Below are 17,191 nucleotides of genomic sequence, written 5' to 3'. Positions count from 1 at the left end.
ATATACTATATATGTAGTCATGGGATGTAAAGAATAGCATAGGAAATATAGTCAATGGTATTGTAATAGCTGTGTACAGTGTCTGATGGGCAATAGATTTGGTGGGATTATCATTTTGTGAGGGGTATGTTTAATCATTATGTTGTTTTGTACACCTGAAACTAATAAAAAAATAAATTTCATCTGAGCAAAAAAAAGTCACCTCATTAATAAAAGCACTTTTATCATTCTCACTTAGGAAATTCCAAGGTTTTAGGAGCTCCGTGCCAGAAATGGGGATGAACACCAAATATGTATTTATTATAAATCACAATATTGAGATAAGGTGGGGATAGGTCCTGCAAGAAAAAACCCCACTAAACGCCAGGGGAAGACAAAGGACCAGTAAATCAGGACAGCAAACCAGGAAAGCAGCAGAACGGGGCAAGACCAAGACGGTGACAAGATTCACCTCCAAGTAACCTCCAGCCACATTACACGGTGATTGTAATACATCTTGTGGGGGCGGAGCCCCAGAAAGAAGTTTCCAGGCTCTCGGCCTCACATAGAAAGGTGTTGGCTCAGGTAGTAAATGGCCAACTGTGATTGCATGGCCATCAGCTGTGGCTAGTTGGCCGTCAGCTGTAACCAGTGAGCCATTGGCCACAATATAACTGCTGTGGCTATGCTAGGAGAGAGAGAGGAAAAGATGGCGGTTTGAGAAAAAGGAAGAGAAAGAGAAGAAGGATGGGGCTAGCAAGGAGATGGCGGCTGGGCTGGCAAGCGTGGATGGCGGTTTGCGGACAGTGTGTATCCAGCCTCCAGTGAGAGTATAGTGCCGCCAGAGAGAATAAAGTGGTATGACTCCCCTACCTATGGCTCCGTGGGTGTTCCTTTTTGGCCTCACCATATCCTGCGTTCTTGTATGGGGAGCGGGAGCAGAGACCCCGCGGGTCTCCCTGCACGACAAATGGCGCAGCGAGCAGGGTCTCCCGCATGACACATGGCGTAGTCGGCAGGATACGGTGCCGGCCAAAGCTCTCCAAAGGACGGTGGAGCAGTTTGTGTGCATGAACACTCAGTCTCAGGAAGACCAGGAGGAGCAGCTGCCGGAGAGCTGGACCCCCGTGGAGGGGTGGGAGGACGTGGACGGTTCTCCCACCAGCACAGGAAAAGCCATGCAGCTGCTGGAGAGATGGAGCCCCGTGGAGAGGTGGAAAGATGTGGACGGTTCCCCAACCAGCACAGGCCGGAGAAAGCGAAGGTCGTTGCAGCCCTGTGGGCCGGGGAAGTTCCTGCTCAGGCAGCCCGGATGCAGGACTTATAGTCCCAGGAGGTAACGCTTGCTGAGTCCTCCGTGGGAGATGAGGGTGAGGTCAAGGTCATCCCTCACCCCAGGACAGCCCTGGTGAATGACTATGGACTATGGGGAATTGCCTTCCATCCCTAATTTAATGGACTGCTTGACTGTTTGTTTGGGAACTGTTGTTAGTGGAACTGGGGGATATTTGCTTTTGTCTCTTGACTGGCCGCCATTGAGAATATGTAAGCACCTTGATTGTGAGTCGCTGTTGTTCCAGCAGGGTACCCTGAGAGGCACAGAGAGAGTGGCAGTGCGCTGAGAGGTCTGGCTGAGCCCTGAAGATACCCTGGCTGTGCCCAGGAAGTCGGGCTGTTCCCAGAGAGAGTAGTAGAGCCCTGAAGGTACCCTGGCTGTGCCCAGGAAGTCGGGCTGTTCCCAGAGAGAGTAGTAGAGCCCTGAAGGTACCCTGGCTGTGCCCAGGAAGTCGGGCTGTTCCCAGAGAGAGTGGCAGTGCCCTGAGAGCCCTGGCTGTGTCCAGGAAGTCGGGCTGTTCCCAGAGAGAGTGGCAGTGCCCTGAGAGCCCTGGCTGTGTCCAGGAAGTGTGGCTGAGCCCTGAAGATAGCCCTGGCTGTGTCCAGGAAGTGTGGCTGTTCCCAGAGAAAGTGGCAGTGCCCTGAGAAACCCTAGCTGTGTCCGGGAAGACAGGTGGTACCCTAAGAAGTCCAGGAAGTCTGGCTGTGCCCAGGAGTACTGGTGGTGCCCTGAGAAACCCTGGCTGTGTCCGGGAAGACAGGTGGTACCCTAAGAAGTCCAGGAAGTCTGGCAGTGCCCAGGAGTACTGGTGGTGCCCTGAGAAACCCTGGCTGTGTCCGGGAAGACAGGTGGTACCCTAAGAAGTCCAGGAAGTCTGGCCGTGCCCAGAAGCACTGGTGGTGCCCTGAGAAACCCTGGCTGTGCCCAGAGAGCCTGGCTGTGTCCAGGATATTGCATTCACCCCCAGGCTCCTCGCACAGGTCCCCTCGCGGAAGACGCTTGTCGCGTAGATTGTGAGGCGAGAGCCTGTAGGGGTGGAGTGTGGGGGCGGAGCCCCAGAAAGAAGTTTCCAGGCTCTCGGCCTCACATAGAAAGGTGTTGGCTCAGGTAGTAAATGGCCAACTGTGATTGCATGGCCATCAGCTGTGGCTAGTTGGCCGTCAGCTGTAACCAGTGAGCCATTGGCCACTAATATAACTGCTGTGGCTACGCTAAGAGAGAGGAAAAGATGGCGGTTTGAGAAAAAGGGAAGAGAAAGAGAAGAAGGATGGGGCTAGCAAGGAGATGGCGGCTGGGCTGGCAAGCGTGGATGGCGGTTTGCGGACAGTGTGTATCCAGCCTCCAGTGAGAGTATAGTGCCGCCAGAGAGAATAAAGTGGTATGACTCCCCTACCTATGGCTCCGTGGGTGTTCCTTTTTGGCCTCACCATATCCTGCGTTCTTGTATGGGGAGCGGGAGCAGAGACCCCGCAGGACGCCCTGCACGACAAATGGCGCAGCGAGCAGGGTCTCCCGCATGACACATCTCCATACTAAAGGACACGTCCCCAAGCCCCATGACACTTCCAGAGAGGACATATGAGGACAAAAAAGGGGTATATCCCAAATTCCCGGAAAACCCACCCTTTCTGAGAACTAATAAGAATATTCCGCCCCCTTATTCCCATATTTAAAAGCCTGACTAATAAGAACCACTGCCATGGGCGGGGTCAGGGCTGTCTCTTGCCTAAGGGCAGCCTCTACTCCGGCTGTGGATTGGAATACCTCACAATAAACTACTTTCGCTCTGTTGTCTGGCTCACACTTGAATTCTTTCCTGTGTGAAGCCAAGGACCCTCTTTCCTGCAACAATATCACAGGCAGTAAGAAAAAGAATTATAAATTAGTGTGTCTCCCTTACTATTCAATGAGAGAGAAATATTCGTACCCATTTATAGAAATACCTGTATGCAAAGGTAGACAGATGCACCACCAAATGATCCCAACCACCACCAAACACACATCAGGAAAGCACTCAAAAGAGAGACAAAGACACAGCCTTCAGAGAGATACTAGAGAGGAGACAAAAGGAACAAAAGAAACATGTATTGCTTGGAAAGAATGGACAGCTATTCAGGACAGGCAGCCAGCAGCACACCCCTACACCCCAGTGCCAGGCAAGAACAGAGGACTCCACTGGAGAGTAACTGTGTAAGTGTGTGTTTTTCACACACCAACACACGCTCTCCTCTTCCCCTCAGAAATGCACTCTTTCTCCAATATACAGTCTCTCTCTCTCTTTCACACACACACACACACACACACACACACACACACACACACACACACACAGTCTCATACACACATGACCTCACCAGTCTCTCTTACACGTGCAATCTTTTATATGTACTCTCTCAGTCTGTTGCGTACATACAGCCTCTCTCTCACCACACACAATCTCTAACACACATACAGTCTGTTACTAATACACACAGAGTCTCTCACGCTCACGCTCACAGTCTCAGCGACGCGCGCGGGAAAACACTCCCGCACCCTCCTTCACGTAAGTCTCCATCACACGCCCCGTCGGCTCCGCCTCCTCCGTGGCCCCTCCCCCAGGTGGGCTCCACCCCGGCGGCGGGGGACCGGACGGGCGGTGACAGTAGGCGCGGGCGGGGTTGCTAGTCCCGGCGCCGTGGCCCACCGACCGCTCGCAGACTCCTGTCAGCGGCGAGCGCGGCCCAACCCGGACGGGCCTCCAACGGTGGCGCCGCCTCGCGCTTCGCCGCCTGGCTCCTCCGGCGGCCCTCCGCGGTGGCAGGATGTGCTCGGCCGGGGAGCTGCTTGGAGACTGCGGCGGCGGGGGAGCGTGCGGTGAGGAGGGGGAGGCACTGGCCGAGCAGGCGGCGGTGGGGACCGAGTGGGAGCTCCGGGCGAGCCCGCGGCGGCGCGGGCAGCGGACCCAAGAGGAGCGCGGGCAGGTGAGTGGGAGTCGGCGCGGCCGGGCGGGTTCCTGAGTCCCACGGGCGGCGGAGGCGGTGGCCGGGCGGCGGGTGTGCGGGCGGAGCTTGGGTCCGCGCGGCGTCGGGGCAGCAGCCGGAAAGAGCCGTTAGACCGCGGCGCTCCGCCGGCGCAGGGTCGTGTGCCTGGCCGGGTGGACACTGCCGTTCCCTGCGGTCGTGTTCTGTGAAAGTACCCCTCTCAGTGGTCTCTTATCTCAAAGCTTTCCACGCAAACACTTCTTTATCAACTTCAAGTCCGTCCCTGTGGGGACAGAGCCCCAGAGAGCAGTTTCCAGGCTCTCGGCCTCACGTGGAAAGGTGCTGGCTTAGGTAGTAGATGGCCGTCGGCTATGACTGGTTGGCCGTCAGTTGTAACCATTGAGCCATTGGCCACTAATATAACTGCTGCAGCTACGGAGGAGAGTCCAGGAGTCAGTCCGTTGGCAGTAAAACTGACAGCAGGTCCCACGTTGTGTGAACCCAGCCTCCAGTGAGACCATAGTGGTATGACTCCCCTACCTATGGCTCGGTGGGTGTTCCTTTTTGGCCTCACCATGTCCTGTGTTCTTAAGTGGGGCGCGGGAGCTGAGACCCCGCCTGCCGCCCTGCATGACAGTCCCCCTGCGCTGCATTTTAGGGGACCACTGCCCCCCTCCCGCCCTCCATCCTGGCATTTCTGAGCACACGCCTAGAGTCTGTACGGTGTGGGTGGATTTCTCAAGATGATCAGCCAGGGTCTGAGGCGAGTGTAGGAGTGAGTATTACAACAGATGTCTTAACAGGGACTCTCCAAGAGCAAGTTCTTCACACGAACACAAATGAGATCTAAACTTCATTTTGAAAGTGAAAAATCAAGAAAATTGCTTGATACCAAAGGGAAAGAAGTATACGAGGGCAACCATAATAAGGGAACGGAGCAGTTGGATAATTTTTGAAACTCTGAATTTGCTCTCACTAAATGAAGTGTGACAATAGACATTATAACACATCAAATATCTTCAGGATTAGGCAAGACATTTGATAAAAGAAATTGAGTTATATGTGGGATGAATTTTCACCACTAAATACGATCAGACCTTCAAACATACCAGAAATAATAAAATAAAATAACTAGTGGAACAGGAATGATTATTTGCCCTTACTACAGCCTAGACTGTTGGGATAATCAATTGATACCTGTGTCTCATTATCCTTCTCTAGCTGTCCTTTTTGTCACATTTCACAAACTCCAATATCATCATTAAATGCATTAAGAGATTAAGTACAACTTCTAGTAAGTTAGTATTTTAGGAAACAAATAACTGTTTTTTGTTTCACGCACAAAATATGCATTAGCATTAGGTTTGCTCACCATGTGGACATGTAATTTTTCATCTTTATGACAGTATAGGAGATGGTGACTGAAGCAAATCACTGGTAGTTAGGAGATCATCCTGATTCTCTTCTTGGTTTTCCCCATTAATTGTACCATCACTCAATAGCTAAAGGGCTTAGTTTCCTCTTACTTTAGTTGTTCAACTGGAAAAGTGAAGAAAAAGGCAACAGGAACTCACGGGGTGAAGGGTGGGGTGCGCTGGGTACAATTAAGCTGAGGTTCCCAAAGTAAATTTTCAAGCGGTTGTAAGGGACCATGTAAAATACTTTGTTTCAGCATTTGTGGATTTCATATCATCAGTAGCTCTGGTCTTACCAAAATTGCTTATGGTACAAAAAAAAAGGATGGAACAAAAAAAGAATGAAACATATTCTAGAAAACAGATACCACTTTGCATATCCGCTTCTTTCATTGTATGTCATAGAAATTCATTTTTCTGTAGTCCTTTGCAAATGTTATCATTATATTTTTATCACAGGATTTATTTATGTACTCTAAGCCTACATATACAATAATTGAAAACACCTGAGATATGTTGTTCCTCTTATATAAGCACTAAAGATTAACTTCTTATCAAGAAGCCAAAACAAAAACTTGATACAACCCAGTCCATTGGTGTAAGAAGCAAGCTTTTGTGATAAATCATTTCTTTTTAATATTATCACAAAGCCTTATTTTCTAGCTTTATTTTAAGTCCTGAAAATGAAATTAAAAACTTTATGCACTGCTTTGCTATGCTGGTAGAGATAACTACAGATATAAAGATATTTTTGAGGGGTAGTAAATGAAATGAACAATTATAAAACATATCCTAAGGATTTGTTTTATTTAGTTTTTCTTTAGGGAGATCATGTGTGTTTGTTTTGTCAATTTAGGACACACAGACTCTAACTTACAAATGGAATATTTTTGAAAACTTGGTTTGTAAGCTAGTTATTTAGACTGAAAGTGAACTTTTCCAGAGAAACAATGATATAAACAGAAACAGAACCACAACTAATTAGCTGGAAATGATGCAGAGGCCATTTTCCTGCTTTCCTTTCTGCTTAGCACACTCACTTGGTGTGCCAGAATCTTTGCAGCCTCATGGGCATTGAGAAACAATTGGTGTCAGCAGCAGCAGTGGGGGCAGCAGCAGCTCCTTTATAACTGGATCACAGCTATGCAGGTGTGCTCCTGACCACAATAGCTCCAGAAGGGACCTGACTTTTGCTCCTCCAGCTCTTTCCGTGATTTTTGTCAGCCCCTAATTTTCTGTATTAAATCCCTTTCTATTTCTATTTCCTTCATAAAGTTTTGCTCTTAACTGATAATTTGAGGAAGCGGGTTTCTTCCCCAGGCTAAAGGCTCCTTTATATACATCCTTTTCTTAGCTGGTTTTTCTTTCTACTTCTGTCTGAGAAGCTTATGCCCTTCTCTCAACTGGGAAGGCTCTTGCATAAGATTTGACTATACAAAGCCTACCTTTGGCTTATTATTATTGTGATACAAGATCAAAATGTGTCTGTATTTTGGTGTTTACTTCATGTAATACTGAAATGCTAGTATTAATATAGGTGTTTTATTAACAGGTATTGTCAGCATCATTTTTTACAGTTTGTCCTTAGGTGGTGCTACATCTGAGAGAAGACAGGTTCCTCTGCTCTTTTGCCCTCAGTCTTTTCAGGTGGGATGACTGACAAAGGTGGCCTAGTTAAAATAAAGTACCCTAGGAGAGGAGGACTTTAAAGAATGGGCCAAGTCCTCTAGATGAAGAAACTGTGTCGTTTGAAGTAGGAGTCAGGCCTCTCAGAGAGATAAGCAAGGGAGAGAGGCAAGCAACCGATGGGACAGGGCATGACCTCTTCCATGTATGTTGGTAATTGTGTGCATGGGAGACGATCCGAGTATGTTGATGACTGTGAGTGCCGGGTAGCTGTATGTAAGAGCCTCTGCCCTGCTCTATGGCTGGAAGACTAAACATGTTCAGTCCTTTTATTACATGTTTATCATGTGAATGGCATCCTTAGATGCAGCAGTTCACAACCTGAATAACCTAAGACAGCCCAGCTTACCTAGAGCATACTCGTAGCGAGGTCCCATTGTCTTTATATTGACTTTAGAGTCATTATCTTCAGCTTTAAGGTCTATCTTTATGATTGTAAAATATGTACTTTAGAAAATGTAGAAATACAGAAAGATCTAAAAGAGAAAACACTTGAAATCCCATGGAGTAATATTTTGTTACAAAATAGCAAATATTTGGTATTAACTATATTCACATATCTCTCTCTGTGTGTATACATACAGACATATTTTTAAACATGTTTTAATGTAATATTTGAATTTGGTATCTTGTTTTTATCTATTTAGCATGTTGTATCATTTTCCCATATTATCAAAAATTCTTTTTAAAAATAGTTTTAGGGTGGCCTAAATAGTTCATTTCTATAATATCGCACGTTTAAGTTTCTTCAGACTTTCTTTTATAAATAATGCTATAATAAAAATCTTTGCTTGTAAATCCTTATAGTTCTATTTTGGAATAGATTTCTAGAAGTGGAAGAACTAGGTCAATGAATCAAAAAGTCTTTGAAGCCTCTTGAAACGTCCTAAAGAATTGCATTCAAGGAAGGTTGCACCAATGTTCCTTTCCAGCATTAGTACGTTAGAGTGCTGATTGGAAACCATCGATATAAAACATTAGTAGTTCTTTTTAACATTATTCTTGGACCATTTTCCTTTTGGTGTTATTATAAGAATTTATCACTTATTTCACATAGATTATAAATATTTTCCCTGTTTGCTGTTTACTTTGCAATTTTATTTATGATGGTTTTGATTTAGAAATGCTTTAAATTTTTATTAGCCAAAGGAATTTTTTTGGTAATTTCATACACACACATCACACATACTCACATAGATACACACATACCCTCCCCACATATATATAAATATCTACATATATATTTGTTTAGAACATTCTTTTTAATTCTACTGTTAGTTAAATGTCCACCACTATTATCGAGTGTGTGTGTGTGTGTGTGTGTGTGTGTGTGTGTTTTACCTTATGTATTTAATCTTTTTAGAAGGACTGTATGTGTAATGTGAGGTATGGAGTGAATCTTTTATTTTTTTCTAATCATGGAATAATCTTTCTTCCTGGCTTTACAATCCTTTGTAATAGTTATAAATACTAAAGTCTGTACTAAACTTTTATATTTTTGTTGGTATTATGAAAGGGATTCCCCCCCACATTATGTTTTTGCTACTTGTTTCTAGCTATTGGTCCTTATATATTTTGTTTTTAACTAGCTACCTTTCTGAATTCTTTATTTTAATACTGATAAATACTAGTATTTCTTAGAGTTGACTTTTTATATCTTCTAGGTGCCAAAAAAATGTATATACATTTTAAGAAAGGAAAAACACTGTATTAAAATTATAATACTCAATATATATCGATAACAAAAGATGAATACAAGTCATGTGTATACATTTTTTTGGCTCCCCAGTGTAATAATTCAGTCTATAGACAAGTTTGATTTTTGCTTCCTTTCAAATAGTAATGCTTGATTGATATTTTTTGCAATGTTTGGAACTTTCAGATCAATGTTGGCTTATAGATATTTATGTAAATAAGTGACAGAACCTCCATGAGATCACCTTTAAAAAAAAGGCAGTGGCAGGAGGCCTTATGCTTCCTCTTTAACCTATCATTAAAAAATATGATTAGCACTACAGATTCTAGGTACAGAATATCTAGGCCTGAATCCTAACTCTGCCACTTACTAACGCAACTTTGAGCAAGTTAGTTAACCTCTTGGCCTTCAGTTTCTTCATCTATGCAGAATCATAGTTGTATGAACCTCAGGATTGTTGGGAGGATTATATGTGTTAATAGAGCAGCTCCTAGCATGGAATTGGCATATAAATTTTAGCTTTTGGACGTAATTTTCAACCAGAACACTAACTGAAAGAAATGGAAAAATGTCACTAGTTTTCCAGACTCTGCAGTTAGAAAATCTCCCTAGGAGGAAGGGGGAATAGAACAGTGCTCCTCAGCCTTAATCTGCATACGAATCATCTCTTATTAAATGCAGATTGTGATTTCATTGGTGTGGGGTGAGGCCTAAGATTTTGCATCTCTTACAAGCTCCCAAGAGAGGCTGATGCTAGCCACGGACTACACTTTGAGTGGCAAGGGAGTAGAGGATAAGCAAGCCCGTCCAGTGGTGAACGTCCTATCTGTAATGATATATGTAAGGAAGTGATTTAGCTATTTCCCTAGAAGGGTTTAATTTTAACTCTTGGTAAGGTGTGAGAAGCCTAGAGTTTTTCCGTAAGCCAACTGATTTGCTCTGGGTCCTACAACTAAGTAGTGCTAGAGCAGACCAGACCATAGGCCCCCAAACTCCAAAGCCGTAGTTTTTCATTTATACAGAGAGCCCTCCTACAGGATGGGTAAACAGTCCCTGACAAATCTGCTGCCCTCCTTTAGATTGTGTAGTTCAAAACGAAATATTCATTCATATCCATTTCCTTTCAAATACAGTTTGCAGGCAATCCTGTAACAAGTATGATGAGTTTAGATGAATTCAGCCTTAAACTTGGTCGTGTTGTTCCAAAGGAGGTCCATTCACTGAGTAACTCAGGGAATAATTTTGCATATGGTAGGCATCTTTTGTTCATTTTTTATCATTATTCAGAGTGGAAACTCTAAATCAGTGGTTCTTAACTGGGGGCAGTTTCGCTCACAGGGGACATTTGGCAATGTCTGGAGACATTTTTGATTGTTATGACTGGGGGGCGGGTACCACTGGCATCTAATAGGAAGTGTCTAAGGATACTACTACTCATCCTATAACGCCCTACGACAAAGCATTATCTGGTGCAAAATGTCAATAGTGCCAAAGTTGAGAAACCCTGCTTAAAATGCATTAGGGTTACAGTGCTTTCAGTTGTTGAGAATGACTGCTCTGCTAATAGATATTCCAATGGATACGTAAAACTTATTTTCTCGAAGCCTACGTTCCAGATGGGTAGTCTCCCAACGGATCTTTTCTCACATCTCTTCTGGCTGTTCCTCATATGCAACTTTATCTATTTTGCTCTCTCTCACATCTTTTCTGCCCCTCTTCCTTGCTATCCATCTTTTTTTTTTTTTTTTTTTTTTTTTTATCTTTCTCTGTTGGATGTCTCATTCTCCCTTTGTCTTTTATTCTTCTCAGCCACTTTCTTTTTTTGCATTCACCTCCTCCTTCCCACTACTTTCTCTCCTCTGTAGAAGCTGAGAATTATGGGACAATGAAAAAGGTTATGGAGTATGCCAGTTCCAATTTTGAATCCTGACTTTACTACTTTATTAGCCTTGTCGTCCTAATTACTTAATACCTTAGAGACTAAATTTTCTCATTGTAATGGGTATAAAGCTACCCTCTTCTTAAAGTTCTTATGAGGACTCTGACATTTTGTATACACAGTACCAGCATATAGTAGGCCCTCAATGAATTTTAGCTCCCTATCTTACCCTCACCGTTCCTCTCATCTTTTTGTCTAGTTCCCTTCTTATTCCTCTCATCTAACCAAATGATAGTACTGAATTTTTGTCTTGGCGTAGAATTAATCCTCGTTCGTTCGCAGAATGTAGAAGATTTTATGAGAGTCTACAAGAGTAAGAAAAAATTTATTGAAAGTTAGAGAGCGCATTCTGGCAAAGGGAATCTTGCCAGGGCAGAGCTCAATATGGACAGCTATGCCGATGAGAAGGAGTGCTGGGGTTTTATATTTTTCTAAGCAGGATGTAGGGTGCTTGTCAGCTTGCAGTGGGGCAGCCGTTACAATTGTCTTCTCCTGGGAACGTTCCTGTTCCCATCTATGATGGATGTCAGCTTGCAAGGCTGCTGTTGCCATTGGGAACCATTCTGTTCCCAACTATGATGGGTGATTGTTAGATCTCAGGGGGTTGCTGTTGCAATTGGGGACTGTTCTGTCCTCCCTGTGATGGATGTAAGGTGCTTGTCAGCCTGCAAGTGCAGTGCCAGCCAGGGAGTCAGAGCCAAGCCGGCAACGTTTAGCTCGTTCCTGGTAGCCGGACAAACTCACTCCTGTTAATTCTTTGCTTGTCCCATCCTGTCAGCTCACAAGCCTGCTCCTGTTAACTCTCTACTTGTCTCATCAATTTTGTCAACATAAGAATGTCCAAACCTGGAGAGAATGTTTTTAATAATTTATTTGAGCCAAATAGAGGATACTCCTGGAAGCAAGATCTCAACAGACTGAGAAAAATGCTTCCAAGAATAACAGTTTGTAGTTTCTTTTATGCATTTGAGATTAAGGAGGGTATGTAAGGAAGATTACAGGAAGGTGGGAGAAAGCAAGGCAAGGATCAGATTACAGGATAAACTCTTGAGGGTATTCATGAGGGGATTGGATTACAGGTGCTCTCTGGAGGGTTGGTCACACTTTAGAAGGAGGGGTCTGAAAGGGTGGTCAGGTATTAGAAGCAGGGGTCTGAAAGGGAGCTTTTCAAAACTGTGTTAACCTAGATGCACAGAAACAATGGACAGGGCTTGCTTTAGGCAAAGATCACACTTTTACTAAAGAAGTTATGTTATATGCCTGGGGCCTGGCTACCCACCATGACCTGCCTAGTGAGGAATTTATGATCAGATCATCCTGTGAGGTAATTTTCCATAAAACACTTTTTTATTTTGTCCATAACTTTAATAGAAGTAATTTTCATATTTTTGGAATAAATATTTATTTACTGAATAAAGTGTTAAAATTTCCTAATCTGATGATCAAATAAGGTGTTTCATATTTATCTTTAAAAAAATTAACACAGCAACCTCAATTATGTTGTTTTTTTGTGTAGATTTTCAGTTGATTTTTTATCCTGTTGTAGGTCATTGATCCTTGATGGGAAAACGAATGCCCACCCTCTGTACAAGTTATTCTCAATTTCTTATTCAAGAGAAATGTGAAAACAATGTTAAAATAAAAAACTAAATATGCCACGCCACTAGGTTTGCCCTGAGGCCTAAGTGGAAACTATATCCTTACTGTACCTTTTTTAAGCCTTTCCCACACTGTCTGCAGTTTCTTTCTTCTCTGTAGTTACAATCTTATCTTGCCGTAGCAGCCTCATATCTTCAAAAACCTTAGGAGTCCCAACTTGTCATCTTTTGGTTCATTAAGTGTATTGAGTGCTCGTGTGTGTGTGTGTGTGTGTGTGTGTGTGTGTAAAGGAATTGATAAGACAATCAAAGAGTAATTTTATTTGAGCAGAGAAACTGAATTTCTAATTAACTTGATGCAAAAGATACTTTCAATCTTCTCTATTTCTTTTTCCCATATCCAGTGTTTTTTTTTCCATTAACCGCATTGGTAGCTATGCCTTATCTTGTCAGAGGAAGAGGAAATGATTGGCTTCATTTGTTGTTGCTGTTTTCATAGGGCAACAAGTATTGCTTCTCAGAATTCTGAGCAAGGAGAAATCATGGTGGAAATGTTTTGAACTTTATGGAAATGGGTAAAATTATTAATACTATCTAAATATGGTGTTAAGAAAATTAAATTTCACTTGTAGTTTTTACTATATATTACCTTTGATATAATTTTTTTCTAACTTCTGTGTTTCAGATTTTTTTTTATTCCCTCTTCCAGTTAATCTGAAAAAATTGATTTTTGGTTTTTATCCTCTTGATCAAAATTTTCGTTGGATATATGCAGATCATCAACAGAGGCTGGGAATTTAAGTTTGATTTTTTGTGACTGGCAAATTTCATCAGTCTGATTGTATTTAGAGTTCTTTATTTCATAGTTTGCAGAGGTAATTTCATATAAAAGAAGTTCTTGTCACTGCTAGAAGTTGAGAATTGAGAAGAAAAATTATTTTTAAGGAAAGATGTTTGATTTTGGCTATTTTCAATAGACAAGTTAATTCTTTTTGTGGTAGCATCTAGCATACAGTACTTCCCCCTTATCCATGGTTTTCCTTTCCATGGTTTCAGCTATCCTCTGTCAACCACAGTCCAAAAATGTTAAATGGAAAATTCCAGAAATAAACAATTCATAAGTTTTAAATTGCATGCCATTCTGGGTAGTGTGATGAAATCTTGAGCAGTCCCTCTCCTTCCCGCCTCAGACATGAATCATCCCTTTGTCCAGCGTCTCCGCACTGTCTCCACACACTACCTGCCCATTAGTCACTTAGTAGCTGCCTTGGGTATCAAATCAACTGTCGCAGGGTAACAGTGCTGCGTTCGCGTTTCCCTTATATAGTAACGCTTCTTCGTCATGCCTACATCATTCACCTCACTTCATCTCATCACGTGGGCCATGTATCATCTCACATCATCACAAGAAAAAGGATGAGTACAGTATAATAAGATACTTTGAGAGAGAGACCATATTCACATAACTTTTATTACAGTATATTATAATTGTTCTATTTTGTTAGTTACTGTTAATCTCTTACTTTGCCTAATATATGTTAAACTTTATTACACGTATGTATGTATAGGAGAAAACATAATATATACAGGGTTTGGTACTGTTCTTTTTCAGGCATCCATTGGGGGTCTTGGAATGTAATTCCCCATGAATAAGGGGGGGGCTGCTGTAATGCCCTGCATACACCAGGTACTCAATGTCACCAGAGAATTCATTTCTTAAAAATGAGGTAGATTTTAGGAAACATATAAAATGTAGAAACTTTTAACCTATAGCTTGAATTAATCATATTCTTCACTTCATGGCCTACTATTATCTATGACTAGTTTATGCACAGTCCTTTTCTTATTTAATTTTTTTTCATTATGTAACCATTTTCTTCCACTACAATAGGCAACTCTTTTAATATGTTTTATAGATATGGCTGTAACTGTATGTAACTTGTTTGTTTCCTTTGTCAATGCCTGCAACTAATTCAGTAAAATATTGAATCCTATTGGTCAAAATGAAAATGAATACAAATTTTAGTATTTTTCAGTTTATACTAATTTCAAAGACTAAGTCAAGAGATAGTTGATGTTCTCTATGATTTTTATCCATCTCCTCAAAACGCTTTTCCCCCCCCTTTATTGGTTCTGTGTAAGTTAATGGGAGTTAAGTGTAAATGGATGCTGTAAATTTACATTTAATTATAAATGACAAGTTATAAATATAAATAATAAATGTTATAAATTATATAATATATAATGGTATGATTAGGTAAAGATTTATATAGTTAGTAAATTTTTACATTTAATTATTTTTGTACATTGTTTAGGAAATGAAACTGCAACTACATTTAGTATCCAGTGAGCAGGAAAATATGTCCAGTCTCACTAGAAATGCAAATTAAAAGCATTAGGACTGATTTTTCACCTATGAAGTTGTTAAAGATTAAAAAGATGAATAGCGTGTGTTTAGAGAAACAGTGTATAAAATAAGAATACACTAAAGTTAGAAGTATGTATTGGTTTAATCTTTGTGGAGGGAAATCTGGTATCAAAACCTCATGAGTAGATACTATTATTGCCCCCACTTTAAAGATGTAAAAACTGTTGCACAGGGGGTTTAAATAACATACGAAAAGTATCACAGCTAGTAAATTGTGGATTTGAGATTCAAACCCATGCTTAAAGCCTGAGTTCTTAACCATCAAGCTAGTGTTGAGCCATGAAATCTGTTTTTTTTTCTTACTATTATTAGTTTCAGGTGTACTGAACAACATAATGATTAGACATTTACACACCTCATAAAGTAGTAACCCTACCAAGTCTACTACCCCTCTGACACCATGCATATGCGTAGCTATTACAGTACCATTGACTATATTCCCTGTGCTGTACTTTACATCCTGTAACTATATATCTATGTCATCTCTATCTCTATCTATGTATATATATTGTTCTGATTGGGTGTTTTTTGCTACCTTGTCTTCCATGTTGCTCATTTGAACCTCTGCTTCATCTAATCTGCTGTTGATTTCTTTCTAGTGTATTCTTCCTTTCATTTATTGCTTTCTTCATTTTGACTTGCTCTTTTTAATGGTTTCTATGTCCTTTTTTATGCTTACTATTTCTTTGTTGAAGTTCTCACTAAGTTCACTGAGCATCCTTATAACCAGTATTTTGAACTCTGTATGTGGTAGGTTGCTTACCTTCATTTAGTTTAGTTTTCTTTTTGGAAGTTTCTGTTCTTTCATTTGGGTTGTGTTTCTTTGTCTCCTCATTTTGGCTGCCTCTTTGTGTTTGTTTCTACTGTGTTTCCCCGAAAATAAGACCTAGGGGACAATCAGCTCTAATGTGTCTTTTGGAGCAAAAATTAATATAAGACCCGGTATTATATTAAATTATATTATATTACATAAGACCCAGTCTTATATTATAGTAAAATAAGACCGGGTCTTATATTAATTTTTGCTGCAAAAGAAGCATTAGAGCTGATTGTCCCGCTAGGTCTTATTTTTGGAGAAACAGGGTATGTATTAGGCAGGGATGCTGCCTGTATCTCCACATGTTCCAGGAATGTCCCTTGTGTGGGTTGTGTGTGCCCTCGTGTTGTAAAAAAGAAAAATAGGCAGCATTCTAAAATCAATGAGATTACAGTCAATCTCATTAAAGACTTTTCTGTATACAAGATTTCTCCCCAAATACCACAATTCTAAAAGATGCAAACAGTGGTATACTGGTAAATGTTTAATAATAGGATTTGTGGGAGGTGGATAGGGAGAATGTATCTCTGATTTGTATCATTTGCCAATTCAGTAGTGATTTCCAATCACTGTAATGCTAGTGCTCCCACTGTGGCCAATTTCAAGTTATTTACAAACAGCTCGCAAGGTTCCTGAAAATTTAACAATTGGCTTTTGATAGGAGCCAGGCATCACCGGCACTCCACTGTATAGTAATTGAGATTCAAGACTTTCATGGTTATAATTGATAAGTTTGATCTCTCCCTGTTTACATCAACTAGTGCATTTTTATGAGTTGTTTTTTTTTTTTTTAATTTCACAGAGTTGACAAGTTACTGGATTATAATATATTGAAATTAGAAAAACTGTATTAAAATATGATTTGAGTCATAGATATGGTTAGATAGCATGAAATACATGCAATGCTACAAAACTACCACAAGTAACTGCATTTTGCTTTTTCTGGTGTCTTCATGCAGCTATCAAAAGTGCATCCAATTCAGTAATTGTTAGAAGTTTCTATTCACAATAAAATTTAAGTTGGTGTGGTGGGTGTGCCCTGAGGGATCTGTAAAAGGAGATTACTTTGACATTCCAAAGGTATGTTATGTTATCTTAGATGCAAAAAGACAAGAGACAGGCTCATTTAAGATACAGATTGACCTTTGTCAAGGAAGCTACTGATTTAGGATATGACTACCGGCCACAACCTACTTTTAGTTAGGAATTTTTACGTTCAGACCATCCTATGTGATTCCTTTCAGTCTCTTGACTTTGTGAAGCTGACCATGCAGGCCTTTCCTGAGCTTGTCAGTTTTGTATGTGGCCCCTTTTTCATCCACACTGGTTAATTACTC

General features: G+C 41.5%; 1 protein-coding gene across 2 annotated transcripts in view; it reads left to right on the top strand.

The window, feature by feature from the left end:
• Window positions 1–17,191, top strand: part of LOC109438012 (uncharacterized protein FAM241A) — a 115,545-nt gene that overhangs the window by 95,683 nt on the left and 2,671 nt on the right. Inside the window, exon 1 of one of the 2 annotated variants that reach the window (XM_019717565.2) lies at window positions 3,915–4,275. The exons of the other annotated variant lie outside the window; for it this stretch is intronic. Within the exon in view, the coding sequence (XP_019573124.1) occupies window positions 4,117–4,275 (159 nt within the window). The 5' untranslated portion in view covers window positions 3,915–4,116. Of the gene's footprint in view, window positions 1–3,914; window positions 4,276–17,191 lie in introns of those variants that run through there. 2 annotated transcript variants of the gene reach the window in all.

This window comes from Rhinolophus sinicus, linkage group LG02 (genome assembly GCF_036562045.2).
Source record: "Rhinolophus sinicus isolate RSC01 linkage group LG02, ASM3656204v1, whole genome shotgun sequence".
Classification (NCBI taxonomy): domain Eukaryota; kingdom Metazoa; phylum Chordata; class Mammalia; order Chiroptera; family Rhinolophidae; genus Rhinolophus; species Rhinolophus sinicus.
This window is presented reverse-complemented; position numbering and strand designations above follow the sequence as displayed.